General features: G+C 35.1%; 3 protein-coding genes across 5 annotated transcripts; all 3 read right to left on the reverse strand.

Moving 5' to 3' along the window:
* Positions 1 to 1005: 1005 nt before the first annotated feature.
* Positions 1006 to 5209, reverse strand: LOC112796667 (vesicle-associated membrane protein 721). The gene is made up of 5 exons (XM_025839228.2): positions 3376 to 5209; positions 3083 to 3230; positions 2853 to 2973; positions 1596 to 1658; positions 1006 to 1345 (listed from the first exon to the last, which is right to left on the reverse strand). The coding sequence occupies exons 1-5, from the start codon at positions 3563 to 3565 to the stop codon at positions 1196 to 1198; spliced, it is 672 nt and encodes a 223-aa protein (XP_025695013.1). The 5' UTR covers positions 3566 to 5209; the 3' UTR covers positions 1006 to 1195.
* Positions 5210 to 6923: 1714 nt separating this feature from the next.
* On the reverse strand, positions 6924 to 9846 carry LOC112796669 (peptidyl-prolyl cis-trans isomerase FKBP17-1, chloroplastic). The gene is made up of 4 exons (XM_025839233.2): positions 9060 to 9846; positions 8791 to 8913; positions 8502 to 8618; positions 6924 to 7241 (listed from the first exon to the last, which is right to left on the reverse strand). Exons 1-4 carry the CDS (start codon positions 9417 to 9419, stop codon positions 7119 to 7121), a joined length of 723 nt encoding a protein of 240 aa, XP_025695018.1. The 5' UTR covers positions 9420 to 9846; the 3' UTR covers positions 6924 to 7118.
* Positions 9847 to 9988: 142 nt separating this feature from the next.
* On the reverse strand, positions 9989 to 20280 carry LOC112796668 (uncharacterized). 3 transcript variants are annotated; one of them, XM_072235504.1, is made up of 19 exons: positions 20030 to 20267; positions 19700 to 19775; positions 18628 to 19203; positions 16692 to 16837; positions 16437 to 16481; positions 16228 to 16268; positions 16057 to 16138; positions 15317 to 15361; positions 14631 to 14687; positions 14207 to 14266; positions 13997 to 14124; positions 13542 to 13809; positions 13388 to 13454; positions 12787 to 12857; positions 12627 to 12716; positions 11949 to 12057; positions 11472 to 11563; positions 11088 to 11193; positions 9989 to 10494 (listed from the first exon to the last, which is right to left on the reverse strand). In XM_072235504.1, the coding sequence occupies exons 4-19, from the start codon at positions 16833 to 16835 to the stop codon at positions 10382 to 10384; spliced, it is 1518 nt and encodes a 505-aa protein (XP_072091605.1). In that variant the 5' UTR covers positions 16836 to 16837; positions 18628 to 19203; positions 19700 to 19775; positions 20030 to 20267; the 3' UTR covers positions 9989 to 10381. The 3 variants fall into 3 exon arrangements, with proteins under 3 accessions (XP_072091605.1, XP_025695016.1, XP_025695017.1); XM_025839231.3 differs by lacking the exon at positions 19700 to 19775; XM_025839232.3 differs by lacking the exons at positions 18628 to 19203; positions 19700 to 19775 and having other exon boundaries at positions 20030 to 20280.
* Positions 20281 to 25226: the final 4946 nt, after the last annotated feature.

Raw genomic sequence — 25226 nt, forward strand, 5'->3', positions numbered from 1 at the left:
AGCCCCACGGTGGGCGCCAAGTGATTCGTCCGAGTACTGGGGTGGCCGAGCTTTAGCAATTCCGAGTAGACTGCTGGCGGAGAGGAAGAGCTATACGTCGGCTAGGACCAAACACCGCGGTGGGAATACCTGCAAAAGATACTTTGACGCTCAAGTCAATAATAATCTCGAGTGAGTGTATTAAGTAAAATATTAAGATTGAGAATAGAACCTGATCCTTAGCCGATGATACTAATTTGGCTTTATAGACGTTGTTTTACCCGTTTGCTGTGGATAAGTCCGAGTTTGTAGGTTGGTTATTATATTCTGTTTTGGTAATCAAATTTGCTGAGCACGTTTCTTATTTTCAAATAAGTGGGCCCGACCTTATCTGTTTTCGTTCCAAGGTTTTTGGGTGGCCGAGGTATGTGGTGACATATCAGTTAGCATCTTCTTCATCGATGGGGAGCTCATTGTTAGGGTGCCAAAGGATGAAATGAAGAAGAGGAGCCGTGGGAGAATGTTGAGGATGATGATGGTGGCAAAAGCAATTAATAAATATAAATGTGGAATTCTTTTTAAATTTACTAATTATAATATGACCCAAATAATTTTTCTTAATTTCATATAAGCTTAAAACATCACAGTATTCTTTCTCCACTGAAGAAGCCTCCTTAGTTTATAGATAAAGGAATGAGTTCAAACCGAAGAAGAAAACAGAAAGATGAAATAATGAATCAATATATATTCAACCATATTAACATTACATACTTGTACTTAAAAGTCCAGGCATATGACTTTTAAGAGTATTTGTTGATAGAATACTAGCTGAATTATGAAAAAATATTAGTTATGATAGCTCTATGATAAAATATAATCGCTAATCAGTCATCTAGTAACTCTTCTGAAGTGGACGAGTGACTATCTGCCAAATTCTTAGGCTTGATGGAAAAATGGTATAAATTTGCTTCACTGATTAAAAATTGGTCAATGGAGAAGAAATCAAACTACAATAGATGGCCAAAATTTACCTTCAAAAAGCATTCTTATATCATATTGTAAAAATATCATAAGTAGAACAAAGTGAATAAGGAATATGATGATGTCTTTACTACGTACAAAATCATGTCACGAATGTGATATCTTTCCTCAACAATATATAATCACAAGAGTGGTCAAAATGAAAAAATATAAAATATGTTGGAAAATGGAGTGCTTATTTTCCACACTTGAATCCATGGCAGACGGAAAGGACAATTACGAGGATCAGGACTATCAAAATTGCCAATACAATCAGCTTCATCTTCATGTTCTGCAGCCACATTTTTCTACGAATTTTGGTCCCTGAAGTCCTAAAGTCTTGTGCCTGTCTCAAAAAATCTCAACCATGAATGAAACGGGATTTTTATCTTTTAAAATTAAAATTAAAAAAAAAAAACCCTAGGATTGGAAAGCGGGGTACCACGAGACTAGTAATCAGTATTGCATCAAAACTATCAAATATCAAGAGGCTTATTAAATGAACCTCAAGCATATATAAGAAATTTCATACGTCCAATAATCAAGACCTTCCAGGGAGAGAAGAACATGCAGATACACGTAAACGACATACTAACCTGATTATGAAGGTTCTCAGTCTTGTCAACTAGAAGCTCTATCTTTTCTCCCCTGTCCAGAACCTACATTATATTATGAACAAGTCAATATGATTGAGCAAATGCTTTATGTTAGAATAAAAAAATATAATGAGAAGTCAATGAACAATTGAACATGGAGTTAGTTTTCAGTTACAATATTTGAGCTAGATTATTTCAGCCACAGACAACTGTAATGATAGACAACAAATTTGCATAAATGTCACCCTTATCTCAGAAGGATAATATTAAATAATTCACCTACAAACAGTAGCCGAGTGACCAACACATTAACTTAAACGCTGTCAAACCTATACAGCTCTAGAATTGACAAATTCCCGGCTGTTCAGTCACAATTCCCATCTTTTGAAAAATAAAAAAGATTCGTAGCTGGAGAATATCCTACTATCCATGATGATCTCCATCAAATCTCAAATGTTTCCCAGTCAAGAAACTTATTTATCTATGAAACACCAACTAACATGAGATAACCCACCTTCAAATCTAACTTAACAATAATTTGCTCTCAACACAGAAATCTTAAATCCATTTGCTCCATCGAAATGGCTTCTTTTAACCTTGTTGCTTAGGGTATGGACAATAGACAACAAATGTCAGAAATGGACATGAAACGGGGAATGTAAAACCCATCAGGAACAAATTTTCCTTGCTCCTCCTGGGCCCTGTTCCTCCAAAGGCTTCCTTTTTACTGAATCAATTGGCCAAGCTACATGCACAACTAAAGTTTCCTGTTTTATTTTAATTAAAGTTTCAAAAACAGATCAACAGATACTATGGGGAAAAGAAAACTGCATATCAAATTGAAACAAAGTTCTCACGTTTCTACACTGACTTGAAATCCAAAAAGAACAAGAATATATAACCGATAATACCTCGGATCCAAATCTGACATGCTTAACCAGAACTAGTTAAAATATCAACACTGTATAACAGCATGAATTTGAGAAGTTTGAAAAAGTTGCTGACTAAACTAATATAACAGCCTCATTTATGATGTTTTAAGTATTATATTAATTTTCCAAAGATCCACTCTGTGTTATGACATGTCTTTTTTATTTTTGAAATTTTAAACAGCATCTATGCTTTGTAGAAACACAACACCTATGATCCACCAATTTGATCTCTTCGATTTCAGCAGTAACAACTATATCGCCATAAGCCAACACACCAGCGTGGGCAGTGCCGATAAATCGCAACTCACAAGGCATCTGTATGTACCTTTTCAATATTTTCCATCATGACACCCTTAACTTCAGAGACCTGATTCTGAACCTTGGCAAGCTTGCTTATCTCCTCAGGGTGATCGATGCAGTACTGCATATGCTCCTTCAATTTCGGCCTGCACCATCCAAACAAAACAAAACAACACAATTTACACAAATTCAAACAAATCAACCTCCATAATCAATTAGTCTCAATTCTCACGACAGCACAAAACACAAAATTACCCAAACTCCTTGTTAAGGCTGTTGGCGGCAGCATTAGCACCGGCCTTATCGGAGGCACCATATTTGGAAACAAAATCATCCTTCACTCGCTCCAGAAACGCAATAGGAACCTGCCTTCCAGCAGAATCATCCGCAACAACACAGTAAGCTGAAAAACGACAATGCAGCATTTCAAATCACTCAAACACAATGAGAATTCCACCATAACAATCATCTGAGCAAAAATGCATACATATATACACAAAATTGAATGAGCGGAAAACAGATCTAGAGAGAAAAAGAGAGGAACCGACTGAAGCCATTGTCGACGAGGAAGTTGAAGGTGTGGCTGTCGCAGTTGTAGGTGAACTTGTTGTTGGAGGAAGGAAGCTTCTGGAGGCACTGGAAGGCGATGGTGTTGAAGTTGCCGCTGAATTCAGTGTACTCTGCAAGAACCACGGTTCCGCGAGAGACGAAGGCGTAGATCAGAGATTTCTGTCCCATTTTTCTTCTGATTTCTTCTGATTCAAGATCAGATCTGAGTAGTAATACAAAGAAACCAGTGGTTTTGCTTCTTCTGCTTCTGTCGAATGGAATGCTTCTTAACCAACGAACGCTTCTTTCTACTTTTTCTTTTGAAAGGAAAGATGATAGAGACAATAAAAACAAATAGCAAATTTTATTTATTGAATTATTCTTAATATTTTATTTATTAAAAAATTGTCAAAAACTAATTTTGGACATTCCTCGTAAAAGAAGCAGGAGAGGAGGATTTTATTTAGGAAGCCGTTGGCTTTTGAACTTAACTACTAATAAAGTCATTATTTATTTGAGTTTAATATAGGTATAATTTATACTGTTGAAAATATACTAATGAATAAAATTTTATATCTAAGTCATAAATCATAATTCTAATCCTAATCAGGTGAATGTTAGAGTGTCTATCACTTTGTATCTAAGTTACTTAACAAGATAAATATATAATATTTAATAAATTTTACATAATTTATTTTTTATTTTAAACATTTTATTTTTATTTTAAAAAAGAAGTAAATCAATTTAGACACTGTAATAAAGACACTATAGAACTCACCTCCTAATAAAGTCCAACCAAATATTTCAAGTTTATGCGCACATTTTACTACGGTAAATTCACGCACACACGTTTAACTGTTATTGCTTCTTCCTCTTCCTCCTCCTTGAAGTTGCGTCTTCTTTTTCTTTTTCTTTTTCGTTATTTTTTTCTTTTGTTATTTTTATCACCAACAACACCAATATTTTGTTAACATCTTTATTGGTTCTTTTCTCTTGTGTCATTATTAAATAATTTCAATTCATTTCTTAGTTTATTTGAAGATTCATTTGGATCCAAAAATGAATTCGATGCGCTTTTGTTGATGAATGAGTTTTTTTATTATTTGTTCAAATTTGAACTAATTTCGATTCATTTGTAAATTAAATGAGGTTCACTTGATACTGCTATTAAGAATTGACCAAATTTTTTATTCCTTAAAAAATTTCGATTTATTTCTTAGTTTAATTTAGGTTCATTTGATTTTATTTTGCTTGAATTTGCTGCACCTGTTCATATATAGTTGTTTAGTTGGTTTTTGTTCAAATTTAAACTAATTTTGTTTCATTTATGAATTAACTGGGTTCACTTGATGCTGCTGTTAAATATTGACAAAATTTTTTATTTTTTAAGAAATTTCGGTTCATCTCTTTGTTTAATTTAGGTTCATTTGATTTCGTTCATTTGAATTTGCTGAACTTGTTTATATGTGATTGTTTAGTTAGTTTTTGTTTAAATCTGAACTAATTTCGGTTCATTTGTAAATTAACTGAGGTTTATTTTATGCTGCTGTTAAGTATTAACCAAAATTTTTATTTATTAAGAAATTTCGATTTATTTCTTACTTTAATTTAGATTCATTTGGTTTCGTTTCACTTAAATTTCTTCTCCTCATCTTCCGCTTCGTCTTCTCCTTCTTCTTTTTTTAATCTTTTTTTCATCTTCTCCTTCTTATTTCATATTTTTAAAATTCTTTTTGTTTTACTCTCTTGAGAAGATTAAAACAAAAAAAATATCAAATAAAAAAAAGAATAAATACTGCAATAAGGGGAAGAGAAAAAAAAAACAAAAACAAAATACAGCAACAACATCACCAACAACATCACCAATAGAAGAAGGAGGAGGAGAGGAGACGCGCGAAGAACAAAGACAAAGTGAAGTGGTTTCGTTTGCATTAGTAAAGCACATGTGTATACTATAATAAAAGTAGTTTTGGTTGGGTTTATGCTAATTTGGTTGTCAAAAATACTTAGATATATAGCAATTCTATATACTAATATACTATGAATTTAATTTTTGTTTATTGTGAATATAAAATTGTTTTATAAATGCGTTCAATCACATAACGCTACATTTACAAAAATAAATATATTTTATTTTATAAATAATCGTCTAAAAAACAGTTATAATTACATGACTACATTTTATACGGTACTGTATAAAAAGTTAAATCCATATTTTTGTATTTTTTTAAAAGTGAAAATTTAGATATAAATTTTTTTATATTAATAATTAAAAATAATTAAATAATAATTTATTTAAAAATTAAATTATTTAATAATTTTTAATTATTAATTTTCTGTAAAATAATTTATATTAAATCTTTATCCTTGTTAATATATAAATAAATGTATACATTAAAATAAAAGTTTACATATAATTATTTTAATATAAATTTAATTAAGATTATTAAATAATTTAATATATTTAATTAAATTATTATCTAAATATTTTAATTAATAATTTTATATAAAAATAATTATACGTAAATTTTTATTATAAATTGAGGGAATAAAAAAGAAAGGCGGGGGTCAAAGTGGATAGCGGCTAGTAGGGCACCATTAGCCGGAGAACCCTGTCAACAAAGATTAAACAAATTAATAATGGATTTATAATTCTTAATATGAGAAGAATTTTAAAATTGAAAAATACTACTAGTCTTTTAAAATTTAGTCTTTAGTTAATATTTTTAAAAATTTATTATTATTTAATTAATTTAAATATTTACTTTCACATATTAATTGTTTCAAAAATTAAAAAAAATTATTTATTTTTTCTTTTAAACATTAATTAAAAATAATATTTAAAAGATATTTAATTGTACTATTTAAAATTACTAAATATATATATATATTAATTAAAATTATTAAAATATTAATATTTCAAAATTTTCTTAAATTAACTATGACAGTGGTCCATCCCTTCCAGCAAAAAAGAAAAAGGTAACGGCGCATCCATTCTCTTTGACACTTCCAACTCACCATTCTGACTGTAGTCGCTGCTCGCTAATCCACAATATTATTAATAGTTAAATCTTTAATTTAAATTTAAATTTATAAAAAATTAGTCATTAATCTTTTTTTTTTTTTTTTACCAAAGATAGGATATTCGAACCCGCTGCCATTTAAGCTATATTTTTTAAGTGTAACTCTTCTCTGAATTCTGTATTAATATGAAATGTATATACACTAAACTATCTTTTTTCTTAATTGAAATTTAAATTGGTCGATAGTTATTTTTGCAATTTTTATTATATATTATATTATATAGAATATAAATAAATATATCAAGTTTTCTCCTCAAATACTACGGTGTTTAATTTTTATATATATCATGGATAGATTGTCTAGCCAATTATTTATTTAAGGACTAATATATTGGCAAGAAAAAATACTATAAAAAATAATTTGGGATTCTACTTTTTATTTAATTAGTAATGGATTTTTGAAGTATAATGTACTTTTAACTCTTTAAAATACAAGTTTATTGTCATTATCATTTTAGCAATGATTTCAGTCTTTAATATGATCCATCTTATTCGTTAAAAGAAAGACCAATAAGTTGTAACTTCTAACATAACCAATCTAATATGGTAGTGCAAAAGTTTGAGCAACAAGGAAGTCAGCATTGCCGACACCATAGGTTGAGATAACTGAATTTGGCTAATAACAATGGATAAGGAAATATGACTACCCTCAAATTAATTCATTGATGCCTCAGGCTAACCAGTTCAATGTCAAATATAAGTGTCCCTAAAGTGGAGCCTTCTCCATTAGCAAGACGAGTTGGATTAAATATGGTTGTGAACAGCCTCTGCCTGTCAAAGAACTTTATTAAAAAAAAATGAAAGGAAGAGACCAAAATGTTAGTACTGAATGAAATAATAAAAGCTTAAGGGATTGACAATAGAGAAAAAGAATACGTTAAAATAATAAAGTGAAGAATTTTATTATTAAAATTGTAACTTCTATCATATAAGTTTTATTATCTTAATTTTTTTTTATCACTTTATCAACTTCTTTGTTTTAGAGGTGATATATAATGCACCAATATCAACACGGACACAAATACACAAATTTTAAATTATTATAAGATACGAAAATACGATATAATATATATATATATATATATTATTTTTTAGATAAATTATATTTTTTGATATTTTATTGATATTAAAATATAAATATGTTTTAAACTATTTTTAATGTCTTTTTTAATTATATAAAATATTTAAAATATTTTTTTATTTTAATAAATAATAATATATACTATTTTTAAACTCATATCAAGAATACATATTAAAAATAAGACTGAACACATTAACACATAATAATATTTACGTATATCTAAGCGTGTTCGAAAAAGAATTTTTTATTTTTTTTTATTAAGATACGGTTGGATATAGAAGACACACATATAAAACGAGTATTCATAGTATTGTGTCTAAAAAATGTCCAACATGTGTACACGACGTCTCAACAAAATGTCTATATTTTTAAGGAAGTGATTGATTTGATAATTTAATATCAATAGTGCTAAGTTGTAACAAAAAAGGCCAAACATTTAACATGTGCACCTTTGCAGTGTTGAGAAAAGCAGTCACAAGACTAGAACATGCTTTAGCAACTCCACAAGTTGTGTGTAAGATAAGCAAGCTCCTATGACTGAGTCTACTTTCCCTTTTTTCTGTTTTTTTTTTCTACTATTATTATTTAAATTTTGACATTTTGGTACTTAGTACACATGGGTTTGATTATCTATTTATAAGTGTGTCCGCATGTTGTGTAGTGACTTATGAGACAGTTACCAAAATGGCTTAAGCATCACTTGTCTATCAAGGAGCTTAGTGTATACTAATAATAAAAAATAAAAATAAAAAACCCAAACAAACTGTCTATGCAGATACAATATAACAATAAACAAGCACAAACACCACTAAAAAAATAAAAAATAAAAATAAAAAATTACTACTAGGCCATCTAATTATACATATGCATTTTCTAGGAGGAAGAATATAGCTAGAAAAAAATGAATCTAATGTAACATATGATGATGTAAGTGTAAAGAAGAATTAAAAAAGTAGCATACATTGGGTGGAATTGGTTCCTGTGATGTGCTTTGATATCCAAGGGATGGAGGTATGATGACTCTTCGGATACCACCTACTTTCATTGATCTCACTGCCATCTCAATTCCATCTATAACCTGTCACAAATTAAATTCAACCCATTATTCACCTTATCCTAACATAGACAGTATTGTTTTTTCTTATTATCACCTTTAATTTTCACTTAACAAGTGATTAAAATCATTACACTGTTTATTAACACTAATTTCTATAATAGCTACTCCCACTTGTGTTAATAATAGGGTTTACCTTGCCACTCCCAAGAACAAAGACAAAGGGATTAGGATCACCATTCTCATCTTTATGGTCATAGGTTGAATCAAAGCGCCACCCTTGTTTTGCTGCTAGTCTACCATAGTAATGTATTGCAACCTTCAACAATAACAATACCATATTTATTTACATAGAATAATCATATACTTTAGAAAAAAAAAAGTATTTATCTCTTATAACAATCAACATCCATCTCAGAACTCAAAATTCATGTTACTTTGAAGGTGTGTAAAGGATAAAGGTACCCTGTCTCCATCAGAAGGAACTTCATCACCGGAACCAAGAAGGAGGTCTAAGACCTTAAGTCCACTGGAATTGGGGAGCTCATAGAATTCTGATATGGGGAACTTGGAGGAAGGAGAGAGAGAAGAGGATGAAGCAGGAGCAAGTGAGAATATGAATGAAGATAAAGTGGTGCAGATGAGAGACACATATAAAGATCTTCTTTTAGTTATAGATATGGCAGTAGATGTAGATGAAGATGTTGCTGAACATAGAGTAAACTTGTTACATGGTTGGTGTTTAAAGTTGTTATCTCTAATAATGTAAGGTGGAGAGAAACTAGCACATGTTGCACTTGCAGAGTAACACCGTTCTGTTATCATTCTGTTTTTTTTTCCCCTACCAATACATTAAAAAATACGATATTATTCCCAAGTCCCAACGTGTTTTCTCATTTAACAAAGGTTTGCAACACCCATCACTCTATCGGTTGTGGATGTGAAATGGCAAAATTCCATCTAAATAATTTTCCTAATTATTTACCCTAATTATATCCAGCAAATAATATTTCATATTTTAATGACACATACTCATGGTATTTTACAAAAACGATCATATCAGCATTTATAAAAAAAAAAGAAGACAAAATTAATGATCAAAATAATCCCAAAAATGAAATCACTAAATCATTTTGACTAACAAAAACAAAAGGCAATGGATGATCCTTAAATACTTCCAATGATAACATGTTCGCCTAATGTTCATGGTTTGCAATTTGCCAATCTCATCTCCCAAAATTATGTGGTGACGATGCAAAACTTCAGTGCACAATGCTTTCACATTCCACTCTTGTTGCTCTTTATCCTTAAAAGTATGAAGAGCCCCAAATTGAAACAGGAATTTAATTTTAATGCACAAATGTAAAATAATTTTACATGTATATCCAATTATATAACGTCACCTCAACAAAAAGAACTTCTTTTTATATTGACCGCGTGAACAATCATAAAAAAATAACTAGATATAATTACATGATCCTAAAACATTTTACAGTCACTACATCAAAATTAAACTCTTAAAACAACACCAGAAATGCTTACCAAATTTATATAAAGGTTATCTCTCAAAACATTATATCAAAAGTATGAAAAATAGCAAGATTGCATGCATTTTTTTTCAAAAAAAAAATAATAAAAAAGCGCTAGTACATGAGGATCACGAACCAATTTTTCTTCCTTTTTTGGTTTTCTTCATCTGGCACATCAATTCTTCCATCTCCTCTTCAATTAATTAGGGTGGTTCCGGCAGCCACCAGGATGAGAGGAGAGGAGGCGGTTTACAGTGTTCATTCAACTTTAGTATTATTTGCTGATTCGTAAGCAACATCGGCAGCAGAAGTATCCATATCATTCAAGCCTAATTCTTCATTTTGCTCCCATGACCTCTCATACTCCTCAACTGCAGCAACCAGAGCAATGAAATTGCCACAACAGAAAAACATGACACAAGAATATATTAAGATGAAGAACGATTCATCCAGATGAATACAAGCAACCAATAATCAATAAATACACATCATCATCATCTTTGCCATTATCCACATCCATAAAGGGCACAGAAATATCGTCCATTAATACACAGTTCAAATAGGAGTGTCAACTGTCAAATGCAAGAATTATCATTCAAGAACATTATTATTGGCATGTTCTAGAAAAGAGTATATTGAAATGACATGATTTATTGGTCAAAGCATATTGAAATCTGAAGGTTACAACTGTACCACTACACAAGCAAGCAGCATAAGGTGATTAAACCAAGAGCATAAATTTTTATTTATTGGTTTGGTTCTTCAATTCAGTCCACTTTAATGCAAAGATTAGCATATTATTATCATCTCAGTAACTTGACCATATGAAGCAGAATACGCTGATGCATGTTGGGCAATGGCTAGGACCAAAGACAATATGTATTCAGATTTTAATTTCAAACTAGGGAAATATGAACTTCATTAAGCATGGCTTTATGTCTAAGACTGTTGAAGAAACACTTACACGTTAATTGATTGTCGTCTTTTAAATCATCAGTTGCAGGTGCTATAAAGGAATTGGCTAATGCATCATCAAGAATTAAAGTCCAAGGTTTTTCCAAGCTAAGAAGCTGCACACACAAAAATATAAACAAAAAGATGCCATTAGGTAAAAGTCCTTCAAGGATAGGAATCTACTGATTGTATGACAGCAACTGCTTATTAAGCACTGATATTTTAGAAAGCATCTGAACTCTGTTGGAGCTCAAAAGTAGAATGCTTGTTCCCTGGGAACAGAAAATAGCAAGTTTTGTGCTCCACCATGAGAGGAATGAGGAAAGCAACTGTTACTCTGCGAGAATATATGCTACGAGAAAATTATTCCTATTTTATAAAGAAGACGCTCTACCTTGTCTAGCTTTTCTTTAAAATCTAGCCACTTGCTTTTTCTATTTTCATCCAAACTATCACCGAAAGTAAATCCATGGACCCTCTGAAGGCCTGCAAATGTACAGGATTAAACCCAGCATAATGAATATTACATATATAAATGATAAAGTAGAGCAAGGAAAATAAACTTATGGATGAAAGGAGAACAACTTAAATTCAATTTTTCCAACACATTAACATTTAACATTTAGAAGCCTGTTCCACCATATTTGATGCAGATTATTCACATTGGAAAGAATATTCATGTTAGAGGTGGTTGAAATTTGATTACTTTGTACATTTGAAGCTCAATTAAATCTATGCACAATACCATTTGTCTTTTTCTTTTCATGCACAAATATGAACACTACAAAGATTCTATTATGATAGGATAGGTAGTCCTGTTATTATGTGTGCATGCAAGTGTGGGGTGATGTGACAGAAAGAGCGCACTTACTTTCGTTAATTTTTGTAATCAAACCTTCAACAGTTGAAACCAAACCACCAAGGGTGCCACTTGCCAATTCCAATTCAAGTTCAGGAATTTTTACACTTGCAGTATCAGACTTAAAAAAGAAGATAAGACGAGGTTAATAATGCCTTAAAATAATATATAAATATGTAACAATTATTGAGGGACAATTATATTTTTAGGACTCGTACCACAGAAAATCAACAGTTGACAATAGATAAGCGTGCAAAAGAATGAAGAATTCATATGTAAGGTACTACATTTTTCTTACAGGTTTACTTTCAGTGGAAAGATCTACTACATAAGTATCATAACAGCAGTTAACACAGTTGAAAACAGGATACATTGATAGCAGGAAAGCCATAATTTGTGACAAAAGCTCTTAATAAAACCATCAATTTGAAGCTTCGGAAATACAAAACTTATGATTCAGTCTGCTCATAGCAATTATAGTTTCATTGAAGTATCATAATAAATTAATAACAAATCATAAATAAAATAGACAGATTTAAAATTTTTGAAAGCAAAACTTCAAAAGAATCCAGGGAGCTGGTTTCTTTACTGAAAGCAAAGATTTACTACCATATTCATATTTCAATATCTAATTATTCTAAGTCAAACCACCCAACTGCATGTGTTGCTATAATAAAGATGCTCACATACCTTGATTACATCGCGATTTAAGTCGTTAACATTTTTCACATGAAGTGAAATTCTTTTGCCTTTTTCAGAAATTCGTCCACCTGGTTTTAACTGCATGATGAAATAAATAATTATCCTGGCTCTCAAGAGAGACATCTACACTCAAGAAATCAGAACATACCTCGGAGTTGCGGTAGCCACAAGAGTCACATGTGGATGCCATTACGATTACTTCTTGAAAGTATGGAATATCTGTGAATTGTTAAGCTTAACAAAATGTATAGATAAATTAACAAGGCAAATTGCTCACACATGGTCTGCCAATATTTCAGAGTTTTTGAAAAGTGAGTCACTGTTACCAAAGCATTCAAATGAAGCTGTTGGCATACGTGTCACCCTATAGACATCAGTTTGCAATTTTTTTTTTTATCACCAATCTCGAAATTAATCTTGGGTAGCTAGCCTGAATCCAAAACTAAGGTTAAACTATGAGGGTGTTTAATTTGTGGTATTTAGCTATCAAAATATATGAGATAAAATTTCAACTGAAAAATACACCATGGACTCAGCTAGGAACAAAGGAAAGCATAAGCATGTAAATTATTAAAGCAAACCAGCCTTATATGATTTTGGGTTTCATTACTAAAGTATTAATCCTTCAAATCAAACAGTTCAAAGTTTTAAACCATGATTTCCATTGATGGTAAAATGGACAATCCTTCTAACAAATTAAAAACACAAAAGAACATACAGAAAGTGGTATAAAAGTAGTAAAAGGATACTGGTGACAAACATTCTAGTCTCACACTTAGTGGCACATGCACCACAAGTTGAAGGGAAAGTCATCACCTGTCGTTCACAAGTAAGCATGTCAGTCACAACAAAATAAAGAGACCCAACACAGGTTTTCAACAATACAAAGTTCAGCATTCATACCTCTTCCGGTGCAGTGTATCGAAATAAGGCTTCCGCAATTTCTGAACTATTACTCTGTGCAATGGCTCGATGACCAGCAGTTGCCCCTACAGATCCATGTGGCTCTCCCCTCACTTGTTCAGTAACCACAGCATTTCCCCCTGCTTGTGCTTCGTTGCGAGTTCCTTCAATCTGTGTAGAATCAACAAGATATCCCAACAATGCTTGTTGCTCAGGTGTTCGGTCATAAAACTTGATAGTCAATGATGGATCAGATGATGGCGCAAACCTGTTCAGAGTAAACAGAAGTAGCCAATGCGTTCAACTGATGTAAAGGAAGCACTAAATAGAGGCACCAAGCTGTCTAAATAACATATACAGGTTTCTGTTCAAAGTGGTATACAATAAAGATATATGATACGATGTGAAATAATATGGAGAGAACTAATGTAATACAACAATTTGCAATCACTTACGGATTTTCAACAAAGCTGTTTCCAGCAGGATCATCAAGAATAAATGTGAAGGCTGACTCTCCAGTAGCACAGGCTCGCAATTTCACCAAGAACTGATCAATGGCTTCAGCTGTCTCTGGAGACACTTTCTATAAGACAAAATCTTATATTAAGTTACTGAATGCCAAATGTTACATCAAAAATGAATAAAAAGCAGAAAAAAATTTGTACCCTGCGCTCCTCTTGAAGGGCCTGAAGCTCATCAGCAGCTCGCATTAGTATGCCTTCCACCTACAGCCAAAAAAAAAAAAACTCAATATCAACGAATGGATAATGGGTATTATTTTTGCTTATGGAATTATGTTTTGACCGACCGAATTAAAGAAAACATAAACATGTTCATTTGTTCATTATAACTCAGCTAGATCAATTGAAGGTCAATTCCTAAAATGGTTTTGCATAAGCGAATAACTTTGGCCAAAATCAATTATTCAATTACATAAAACACTAAAGCCGGATATGCATGTCAAAAAGAAGGCCATATTCACTGAAAAATGAAATGTCAGACAAGCGAAAAAATGAAATAAAAGAAAAAAAAGACATCATCAATCTTCAAAATTAGAAAAGAATAAATAAAAATATGTATCAAAAGTACCGTTGAAAGACTACCACGCTGAGCCTCTGGTGGAATCTCAAAATCCAATTCTGGAATCTGCATAATCACATACATATAAGTGGTGTATGTCTATCATGAATTGTACAAACAATTCAAAACTTCAAGAAACAGAACCACATTACGTATTCACAATTTTATATTCACCAAGAATCACTAATTAAAATGGTGCATAAACAAATATAATACAGGATCCTCTAACTAAGACCCTTGGCAAATAATATACTTTTAATACAGAGAGTTCACCAACCAAGCAGTAGTCATAAATATCACAACAAAATATGCTACACAGCAAGACCAATTAAGTAAAAGTCACAACAACCAAGCATTAACCTACAATGTAAGGTCAAGCACATGAAACAATCCATGCCAGCTCTACCAAATACCAAATTTCATAGTCAGGTCTTTTTTAATTGTTATCGTATTGTATGTTACGGCATTCCTCTATGTCTTCTAATCAGAGCAACTTTTAGATATAGCAATGTCAATGCCAAGGACAAAGATGCCACAGATGAGCAGCAACAGCATGTCAAGACTTGAAATGAATCAAAATGCCAACAAGCCGAAGTGTTCATAGTTTATACAAATATAATAGGGACTGAAAGAATAGGAGAATGTAAACAAAGTTTAGAAAAGTACAGAAAGATAAGCATCGTCAGCTTAAGTACCTTAATGGTAGCAGATTCTGATTTTACCACTTGTCTGTCAAGCATCTGCATCAAATGACACAGGCAACAAAGACCATTTTAAAAAGGAGAAAAAAGATGAGAGTGCAATGTGTTTAGGAGCTCATATTGAAATCTAGTCATCAAAAAGCCCCAAACCTAAAATAAGGGTGCAAAAACATAGTAATGTCCATAAAATTAACATTTTGAACAAATGTTAACAATTCTACTTCCAAAGACATTTCTATGTCTTCCCATTTAAATACTTTGGTCAGGGACTAAGGGTTAAAGAATATGACATCTTTCCCCTTTCTTCACAAGCACACCAATATCAACTTTTATCGAGCCACTATTCATTATGTTTTCCTTCGCATTAGTAGGTCATTTATTTCAAACTTGTTACATAATTGACCCCTCACTAAAACATATGTCTATTTGGTTAAAAACGGAAGTATTTTGAATAAATGAACAGCAGCAAATGAATCTGCATGCTAGACCTGGTCAATAGTGTAAAGAAATTCCAATGTTGAGACTCACTGTTGCATATCTCACTAGTAAACCATGTGATGAGACATGGAAGGCTCGAGCACATCCACTCAAGTCAATCTTGTATAAACCTTAAACAGAATATTATGTTTATACTATGTTTTAATCCATCCATTGGCAACATTAGTTTGTTCAAACTAATATAACTAGTTACTAATCAGGGGAAGCCAAACACTAATAATTCCATTCAACACAACCTTTGGATTGTCAGATGGGATCTGCAGAGTGTAACAGCAACCACGCGGTTGAATTTCTCCAGCAAACTGTACTTCATTGTTCCTAATGGGCAAACAAAGACACCAAATGAAATTAGAGCAAGCAATCACATTGCAGCCAATAAACATAGTTCATAGTGAAGAGCAACTCACCTCTCACCACAATGAGGACACTCAAAAGCTGACAACAAAATCTGCACAAAAGTCAAAGGCAACAAGTCATTACGCTTACATACCGTAATCACAAATTCATGCTTCAAAATTAATCTTTTAATTAAAGCACACAATAATTCCTATTTAAAAGGCAAAGAAAGAAATTATTGAAGCATTACCATAACTCCATAAGGATAAAGCACACATACCTTTCTGAAGTGAGGAATTAAGGTGAGTAAGAATCTTGTAATCCCCTGCGAAACACAACAGAAATGAGATCAAAATCACTCTAAAAGCGGACATTGTTAAAGTGGAATCCAGCTCACACAGCAATAACCACAGAAGCAAACAACACATAAAAGAAAGTGAGGGATAAAATAACAAAAAAAATCAAAGGCTATGAAAGGAGGGAGAGAGAGAGAGACACAGAGAGAGAGAGAGAGAGAGAGAGAGAGAGAGATTACATTTTCACCGCAACGCATGCAGAGGCTCTCAACGTTGTAGAGGGGAGCATCACCTTCCTCTACAGTAACAGCTTCAACGACCGACCCAACGTCCACAATTTCCTCACGTTTCCCGCTACCACCATTGCTGCTGCTGTCTTCCATGTCTGCAGTAACAGCAATGAGTTCATATACATGCACAGAAGGAACGATAAACGTAGAAACGCATCACTGAACGCAAGTCCCACAAAAATCCATATGATGGCACATAATGTAGTAACGTAGACTCGAGCAAAAATAACCAATGTACTAATACAAATATATAATGGCAAATACGGAAAAGATAATCAAGATTCTGAAAACCAGACCGGTCATCAAACCGCTCTAGTCACTGGTTCACTGATTTACTGGTCCAACCGGTCTAACCATGGTTCAACCGGAAAAACCGTTCCATAATAAAATAATAACTAATTTATAAACAAACATCCTAAATATCTTTCAAATTTAAAATCCTACATAAAATATCACCAACAGACCAACTAAATGTAATTAATCATCAAAATATTCAAAAACTTGCTGCAAATTTGTTGACAATTAACATCATTATACTTCCATTAAAAATAGCTAGATTGAATTACAATGCACAAGTTAAAATAGAGAATATTGTCTTAATGTAGTTGAGTCAAAAAGTAAAACAAAAAATGATAGTGTTGCACAACAAACACACAACAGAACCTGAAACAAAAACACAACAGAGCCTGAAACAGAAAGAATCCAACACGTAGGAGGGGTAGCAAGTCGGCGGAGATCAAGAACAGGGACAGTGCAACCAAACAATGAACAAAACAATGAAAACAGAATTTTTTTTATATAACAGAACAATCAAAACATGAATCATACAATCACTAATTGCAAATTTTTTCTTCATAAGAACAGAACAATGAAAACATGAAGCATATAATAAATCAACTGATCACCAATTGCAAATTTTTTAATAAGAACGAAAGTTAGAACAGTGAAATATGAAGAAAGATTAACAGTTTTCAACCCAATTTTAACAAAGCTCATCACAATGATTAACAACAAAAAAAAAACAATGAAGGAACAGTGAGTCAGTAACAGGCAGTGCAAACTCAAAAAACTTTAATAAAATTTAACTACAGAAACAGACAGTAAAGCAGTAATAGAGTTATCAATTTAAAATTTATCATCAAATACAATCAGTGAGCAAAACCAATCAACCAAGCACTGACTGGGCATTCAAAAATCAAAAAAAAAAAAAATCAAAAGAACATTTAAATCACAGCAAAAACACAACAGCAATAGGAACATTTAAAACAAAGCAACCCAAAAAAAATCTAAAAATCACCATTGCTGAAAACAATGATTTGATATGTGTATGCTCAAAGAATTAAAAGCTAAGCTCACAGGAAAGTGAAGAATACCCAAACCAAAGAACCTTCAATCACAGCTTAAACCAAGAACAGAAAATCACAACAAGAACAACAAAAATTTAAAGATAACAGAAGAACAACAGAACAACAACACAAGAACAGTTAAAATTTACCAGAAGAACACTAATGCAAGTGGAATCATCATGCTAATATGTTTTCTGCAAAGATGCTATTTGTACACCTAAAATTTCCTAATTACTAAGATCCAATTATTCTTAATTTCACATGCAATCAACTTACTAAGTTTCTAAAAGCTAGAAATTATAAAACCAACCAGAAATATGGTTAAAGCATTTCATCAAACATGTTGAGTGCGGTAAATTTAAAACGAAATAAGAGAATTCAAAGCTTAATATCAATGTGATAGAGAAGAGAACATAACAATTGTATAATCTATGAAAATAATCCAAACCACTACCAAATCAAATAGTTACTTATTGTAATAGAAACCAGAAGTTGCAGAGTTTGAAGCAGAGTATTGGTGGCGGGTTTAGGGAACTCACGGCGGCGACAAAAGAGAGCAGTTCGACGAACGCGAATGCAGTTCGGCGCAGAGTTTGAAGCAGTGCAACGTGGCTTCCAGACGAACGCGAATGCTAACTCGAACGGTGAACAGCGAGTGAACGCGAACGGTGAACGCCGAGCGAACGTGAACGGCGAAGAACGCGAAGGTAGACGACGGCTGAACGAAGAGGAGAACGTGAACGGCAAACAAACGGCGGCGGAAGCGCGGCTGAGCAGACAAAGACGACGGACGCCAAGCTCGAGGAAGCAGCTGCGATCGGTGACAGCGAACAGGGGTTGAAGACTTGGACGGACGGACGGACGGACGGACGGCGAACTTAACGGACGGCGGCAATATGCCACTCCTTGCGGCGGTGGTGTAGGCCTACAGTGCTAGGGTTTTTTTTGGCTGAGCTTCTGTGATTTCTTTCTGAATGAAAGAAAGAAAGGGCGAAAGGAAACGAAGGAGTAGCTTCGTTTTCGGGTAAACCGGCGGGGACCCGGTTCGGTCCGACCATCCGATTTCCGGCCGGTTCAGCAGATCTTCAACAGTTTTTTTATCTGCGGTTTTATACCTGACCGGACCGTGAAAGTTGTCGAGGTTGGATTGAATCCGGTTTACAGAACCATGAAGATAATCACACAAAATATCACAAAATATAAGTAATCGGTTCCGCTACGTTACCAACAGCATATCTGCCAATTTCTGCCGACTCTTATTTATAATTGTATTTTATGGAAGTGTGTTCGTAGATGTGTCTAATAAAAATGTCTTTTTTATAACTGTGTTTAATAGAAATGTCTTTATAGATATATTTTCTGGATGTATCTCTTTATATATGTGTTTAAAATATATTAATTATTAGACACATCTACAAACACACTCTATGAAACATAAATATAAATAAGAATTGGCAGAAGTTTATGTTAGTACCCTATATTTTTTCTAATCATAAACCATAAAATAAAAATTTAGTCACCAAAATAAAAACATAAAATAAAAAACACATTCACAAGTTTTTGAAATAGTCTTAAACTAAGATTAGGGACATCCAAAATATGTAACACCACCTTCTAAATTAAAGTGACATCTAAAGTTGATTTTGGAGGTCATGACCATGATCATCATCATCACTTGCAACACATCCTGCAAGTGAAGACATTTTCCTCCTCAAAAACACCAATTAACTATCCATCAATCACATAAACAACACCAAAAGGATACTACAACAGATTCACGATTTTTTTTATAAAAAAAACTATTTAATAGGATTAAATCACAATCCATATATTAATAATTTCATACCTTGATTATTGGATATATATATATATATATATATATATATAAAATAATGCAGGATAGTAAGAGAACAGGGAAGAGCTTCAGGAAGGAACTTGAACCTGAAAGAGGAGTTTGAGGCGGGGCTTGCTGCGAGCAACAGGAAGAGACAAAGGAGCGATGGCCAATGCTGGAGGAACGAGTTTCACCGCCGGCGGAGAGCTTCAGAGTTGAGACATAGGAGAAGGTGAGTGAGAGAGTGAGAAAGAGAGAGGCGCAGAGCAGCGTGTTACGTCGAGCGTTTTCGTTTCGTTGAGGCTTCTTTAAACGTTAAACAACAGAGAGCGAAAAGAAAGAGGTATTGTTAAGTTCCAGAAGAGGGAACTAGAAATGCCTAGGTTACTCGAGCTGGGTCGGGTTGGAGGAGTTGGTCAGAATCGGGTCGGGTAATGATGCAAAATGTCAGACCTATTTAAAATGGCCCATTCTATTTGTGCCATAAAAATTATCTTGGACTAATTTAGCGGTTTGTTCATTAGATTGTTTAAACAAGTGTTATAGATTTAAATTTTATTTTGTACATACAAAATTTTTTTAATCAATCATAAATTTTTAAATGAAATTTAGATTCACTAAACTAAAAAATTCTCTATAATATCAAATGAGCATGAAATGATATTGCTTTGAATAGTAAAAAATTCGTTCTTTTGAGTTTATGGATAACTCTCATTAATTATTTTCTATTTATTATAAATTCTAATAAAACAAATAAAATTTTACTTCAAGAATTATTATTTGTAATAATTTTTTATAAACATATATATTATTATAGTTAATGATACACATAAATATTATCATTAAGTTTTATATGGTAAATTAATAAAAAGATAAAATATGTCTATTATTTATTGTTGTTGAGGAGCTAATCAAGGGTGGAACCTCTCATAGCTCAAGGGGACAATAGCCCTTAAATTTTATTTTATTATTTTTTTTTAAAAAAATTGTGTGTAAATTTTAGTTTAATTTCTTTTAACATTTTTATTTTAATTTTTTTATATTTAAAAATTAAACTTTAACTCCTTTTCAAATTTTATGTTAGTTCTTTTCCTGAATCTAATAATTTTTTTTTCTCAAAAACTAACTAGTTAGAGATTAAAATCTTCTAACACTTAATTATCATCTTATTTAAAAAAAATTGATTATCAAATAAGTAAGAATATGTTTAATTTGTATTTTTTATGTTTAATATTTTTTGTTTTTAAGATTAAAAAAAATAAAAAAACAATAAAACAAAAAATACAAGACTTACACTTTTTTTGTTAATTCTCATTTTTTCTCTTTTGCACAACATTCATCGTCCCATTTACGTCGTTTTTCTATCAAAAGTTAAATACTACTTTTCCTTTTAATTAAACTACACATAAACACATACAGAAACATATATGCGTATGTATGTAGGTGTAGTTTCTGGTAGTTAAGTCTATCTGGTGGCTAAAATGACTACAAGCATAACATATATGATATTTTGACACTTGGAGATGGAAAGCTATGTTGACCGTGATTATGACCTGATTATATTGCGATAAATTCATTAATCAAACTGGATAAAGTTTATGCCTTTACTAAACATTCGCAGATATAAGAAAGAAATAAACAATATACTAATGGAACATTAATTTGAACAAAATTAAAATTATGATAAAAATACTGAGAATATAAATTGTAAAAATTGAAATGAGAGTTTCATAAAGGCACAACTGTAGTAGTTCGGAGGCAAAGTTGAGTCCGTGCAGGTGTGGAAGTTAAAGATGCGATTGCCGGTCTGAAGTTTTCGTCTGCACAACTTCGTGGCGTCATGGAGCTTTGAGTTCATGGCCAACTTGAGGGTTAAGATTCAATTGGGTCTATAGTTTGTGTTTGCAATATGGCAACGTTATCGAGGGTTGAGGTTGTGGTCGATTAGTGGTTAGTTGAAGATTGGATCGTCGATGCATTGGTCGTCGGAGTAAATTTTCTTCCTCATTTTTTATTGTGTTGCTGGATTTTGAGAACCGAACTTTTATGTTAGACAATCTAATTATGTCCTATCATTTACGATAACTACAATACTAAATAACATCACATGTCATCTCTTCATTGGTTGGTCCATTTCTAGCCACCAATAGCCACAAGAAACATAGTCATCAGAGACGTGGCCAATGTACGTATTATTAATGTTATTCTTTTGTGTTATGGTCTGGCCCAAGGAACCAACGGGTCGACCCTGGCCCGAGCTCCACCCGACCCGGCTCCTCGCCCTTCAAACGACCCGAACACGTATCCTGCGCAACCCACACGCGGCTGCAGGGCAGTGTCCTTGAGAATATGGGCCTGTCCTCACGAGGGGCCCACTACTGACATGTATATAAGGGGAAGATTGGCTCTTCCCCCGAGGTACGTCATATCCTTTCGTCTCATTATTCTGCCCGCCTGCACCTCGCTGACTTGAGCGTCGGAGTGTCTTTGCAGGTGGCACCCCCCTCATCCTCTCTCCAGGACAAGTGCTCGGCTACTCGGCTAACCCACAACCTGCGCGACCAAGGCTAAGGCACCCTCACCCCTTCACCAGCTCATCCGATCTGTCCGGAACCCGACAACCGAACATTGGCGCCGTCTGTGGGGACTCCTGCCTAAATGGAAGTCGTGCTGGGTCCCGGTGACCAGGCTCGAGCAGCCGGAGCGGAGGGGGCAGCCTCCGTCGCATCGCTAAGGGGGCGGCGGAGGTCCCCCCAACAACACACGAGAACACGACCATTCGGGGGAACGGGCGGCGATAGCGCCATAATAATGCAGGAGCTACGCCACAGGGTCCAGAACCTAGAACGACAGCTAGCCGACCGGGAGCGGGAGGGACGATCTACCGATCCCAGCTATACCCCGTCTCCCGGGAGTGAGGAGGAAGACTCTCACAGAAGCCGACCGCGGCGTACATCCGCATCCCGGACGGAAGCGGAGAGCACGCGGGAGGAGTCACCCATAATGAGAAGGCGAAATGACACGATCATCTACTCCCGCGGCAGATCAACCCGCCGAGCGGCGAGAGGTCGCGAAGACGGGGAAGGGAGATATGAGAGAACACGACAGCCTGTGATAATGGGCGTCACCCCGTTCCACCGATCTATCCTCGAGGTCCGGTTGCCGAAACACTTCGACAAACCAACGGACATGAGGTACGACGGAACTCAAGACCCTCTAGAACACCTCACGGCCTTTGAGGCCAGAATGAATCTAGAGGGAGTGGGGGACGAAGTAAGATGCCGCGCCTTTCCGGTGACCCTCGCAGGGCCAGCGATCAGATGGTTTAACGGCCTCCCTCAAGGCTCTATCTACAGTTTCTCGGACATCAGCCGTGCATTCCTGGCCCAATTTACAACGCGGATAGCCAAGGCCAATCACCCTATCAACCTTCTAGGGATAACTCAGAGACAAGGAGAGCCGACTAGGAGGTACTTAGATCGGTTCAACGACGAATGCCTGGAAATCGACGGCCTAACCGACTCGGTGGCCAGTCTCTGTCTGACAAACGGCCTCCTCAACGAAAACTTCCGAAAACACCTTACCACGAAGCCGGTTTGGACAATGCATGAAATCCAGACGGTGGCCAAGGAGTACATAAACGACGAGGAAGTCAGCCGAGTCGTGGCTGCCAATAAGCGGCAGTCCGGTTACAGCCAAACTCGGCAACAAAGTAACGAGGGAAGAGCAAAAGAAAAAGTTAGGGAGGAGACAACAAACAAGGCACCTAGACCGTTCCCTCGAGTCGGGAAATTTACAAACTACACTCCACTCGCTCTCCCCATCGTGGAAGTCTATCAGCTAATAGCTGAGAAGGGAATTCTTCCGAAGCCCCGACCACTTAAGGACCGAACGGGAGGGAACAAGAACCTTTATTGTGATTATCATAAGGGTTATGGCCATCAAACACAGGACTGTTTTGACCTGAAGGATGCACTAGAACAAGCGATAAGGGAAGGAAAGCTAGCGGCGTTCTCCCACCTCATCAGGGAACCGAGAAGACGTTATCGCGATCAAGACGAGGAAGGCAAAGCCCATTTGGCCAAGCGGCGACAAGAACCCGAAGACAAAGACCACGGCCTCACTGTGATAAACGTGGTAACGGCAAAAAACGCCGCGCCGAAATCCCGGTCGGCACACAAGAAAGACGCTAAGGTTCTGACGATTTCATCCTCGCAGGTGCGAAACTCTAGGAAACCTCCCTCCATTTCTTTCGGCCCAGAAGACCAATGGTTCAACGACGCCCCGGAAAACCCCCCATGGTCATCACGGCCAGAGTGGGAACCGGCCTCGTCAAACGGATCCTTATCGACACAGGAGCTGATTCAAATATCATGTTCCGTAACGTGTTCGACGCACTAGGGCTAAAAGACGCCGACCTGACGACTCACCAGCACGGGGTTATTGGGTTGGGCGACCACTTCATCAAACCGGACGGAGTGATATCCCTACCAATCTCGGTGGGGCAAGCCCAAGGCCGAAGGTCGGCGATGGCGGAGTTCGTAATCCTCCGAGATTCCACTGCCTACAACATCATCTTAGGAAGAAAAACAATCAACGATTTCGAAGCCATAATCAACACAAAGCTGCTAGTCATGAAGTTCGTTACCGATGACGGATCCATAGGAACCATAAGGGGAGACCTCGAGACGGCGGTCGCTTGTGACAACGCCAGCCTCTCCCTTAGGAAGAAGTCCAAGGAGGCATCCGGTGTGATCCTAGCCGACCTTGATGCCAGAGTGGACAACAAGCCGAGACCAGAACCAGAAGGGGATCTGGAAAAGTTTAGAATCGGTGACGACGTGGAAAAATTCACATTCGTTAACAAGAACCTCCCGCATGAGCTGAAGGAGCCTTTGATCGAAATGATAAGAGCCAACAAGAACTTGTTCGCCTGGACTCCAGCCGACATGCCGGGCATAGACCCAAAAATCATCTCGCATCATCTAGCCGTCAAGGCGGATGCACGCCCAGTGGCCCAACGGAGGAGAAAGATGTCGGCGGAAAGAGCAGAGGAGGTGGCCAGGCAGACGGCCAGCCTCCTAAAAGCAGGCTTCATACGGGAAGTAGACTACTCGACATGGCTCTCGAATGTGGTATTGGTGAGAAAACACAACGGCAAGTGGAGAATGTGCGTGGACTATTCCGACCTCAACAAAGCATGCCCCAAAGATTGCTTCCCCCTCCCTAACATAGATGCACTCGTCGACGCCGCGGCGGGATATCGGTATCTAAGTTTCATGGACGCCTACTCCGGTTACAATC

The sequence above is a fragment of the Arachis hypogaea genome, chromosome 4 (genome assembly GCF_003086295.3).
Source record: "Arachis hypogaea cultivar Tifrunner chromosome 4, arahy.Tifrunner.gnm2.J5K5, whole genome shotgun sequence".
Lineage (NCBI taxonomy): Eukaryota > Viridiplantae > Streptophyta > Magnoliopsida > Fabales > Fabaceae > Arachis > Arachis hypogaea.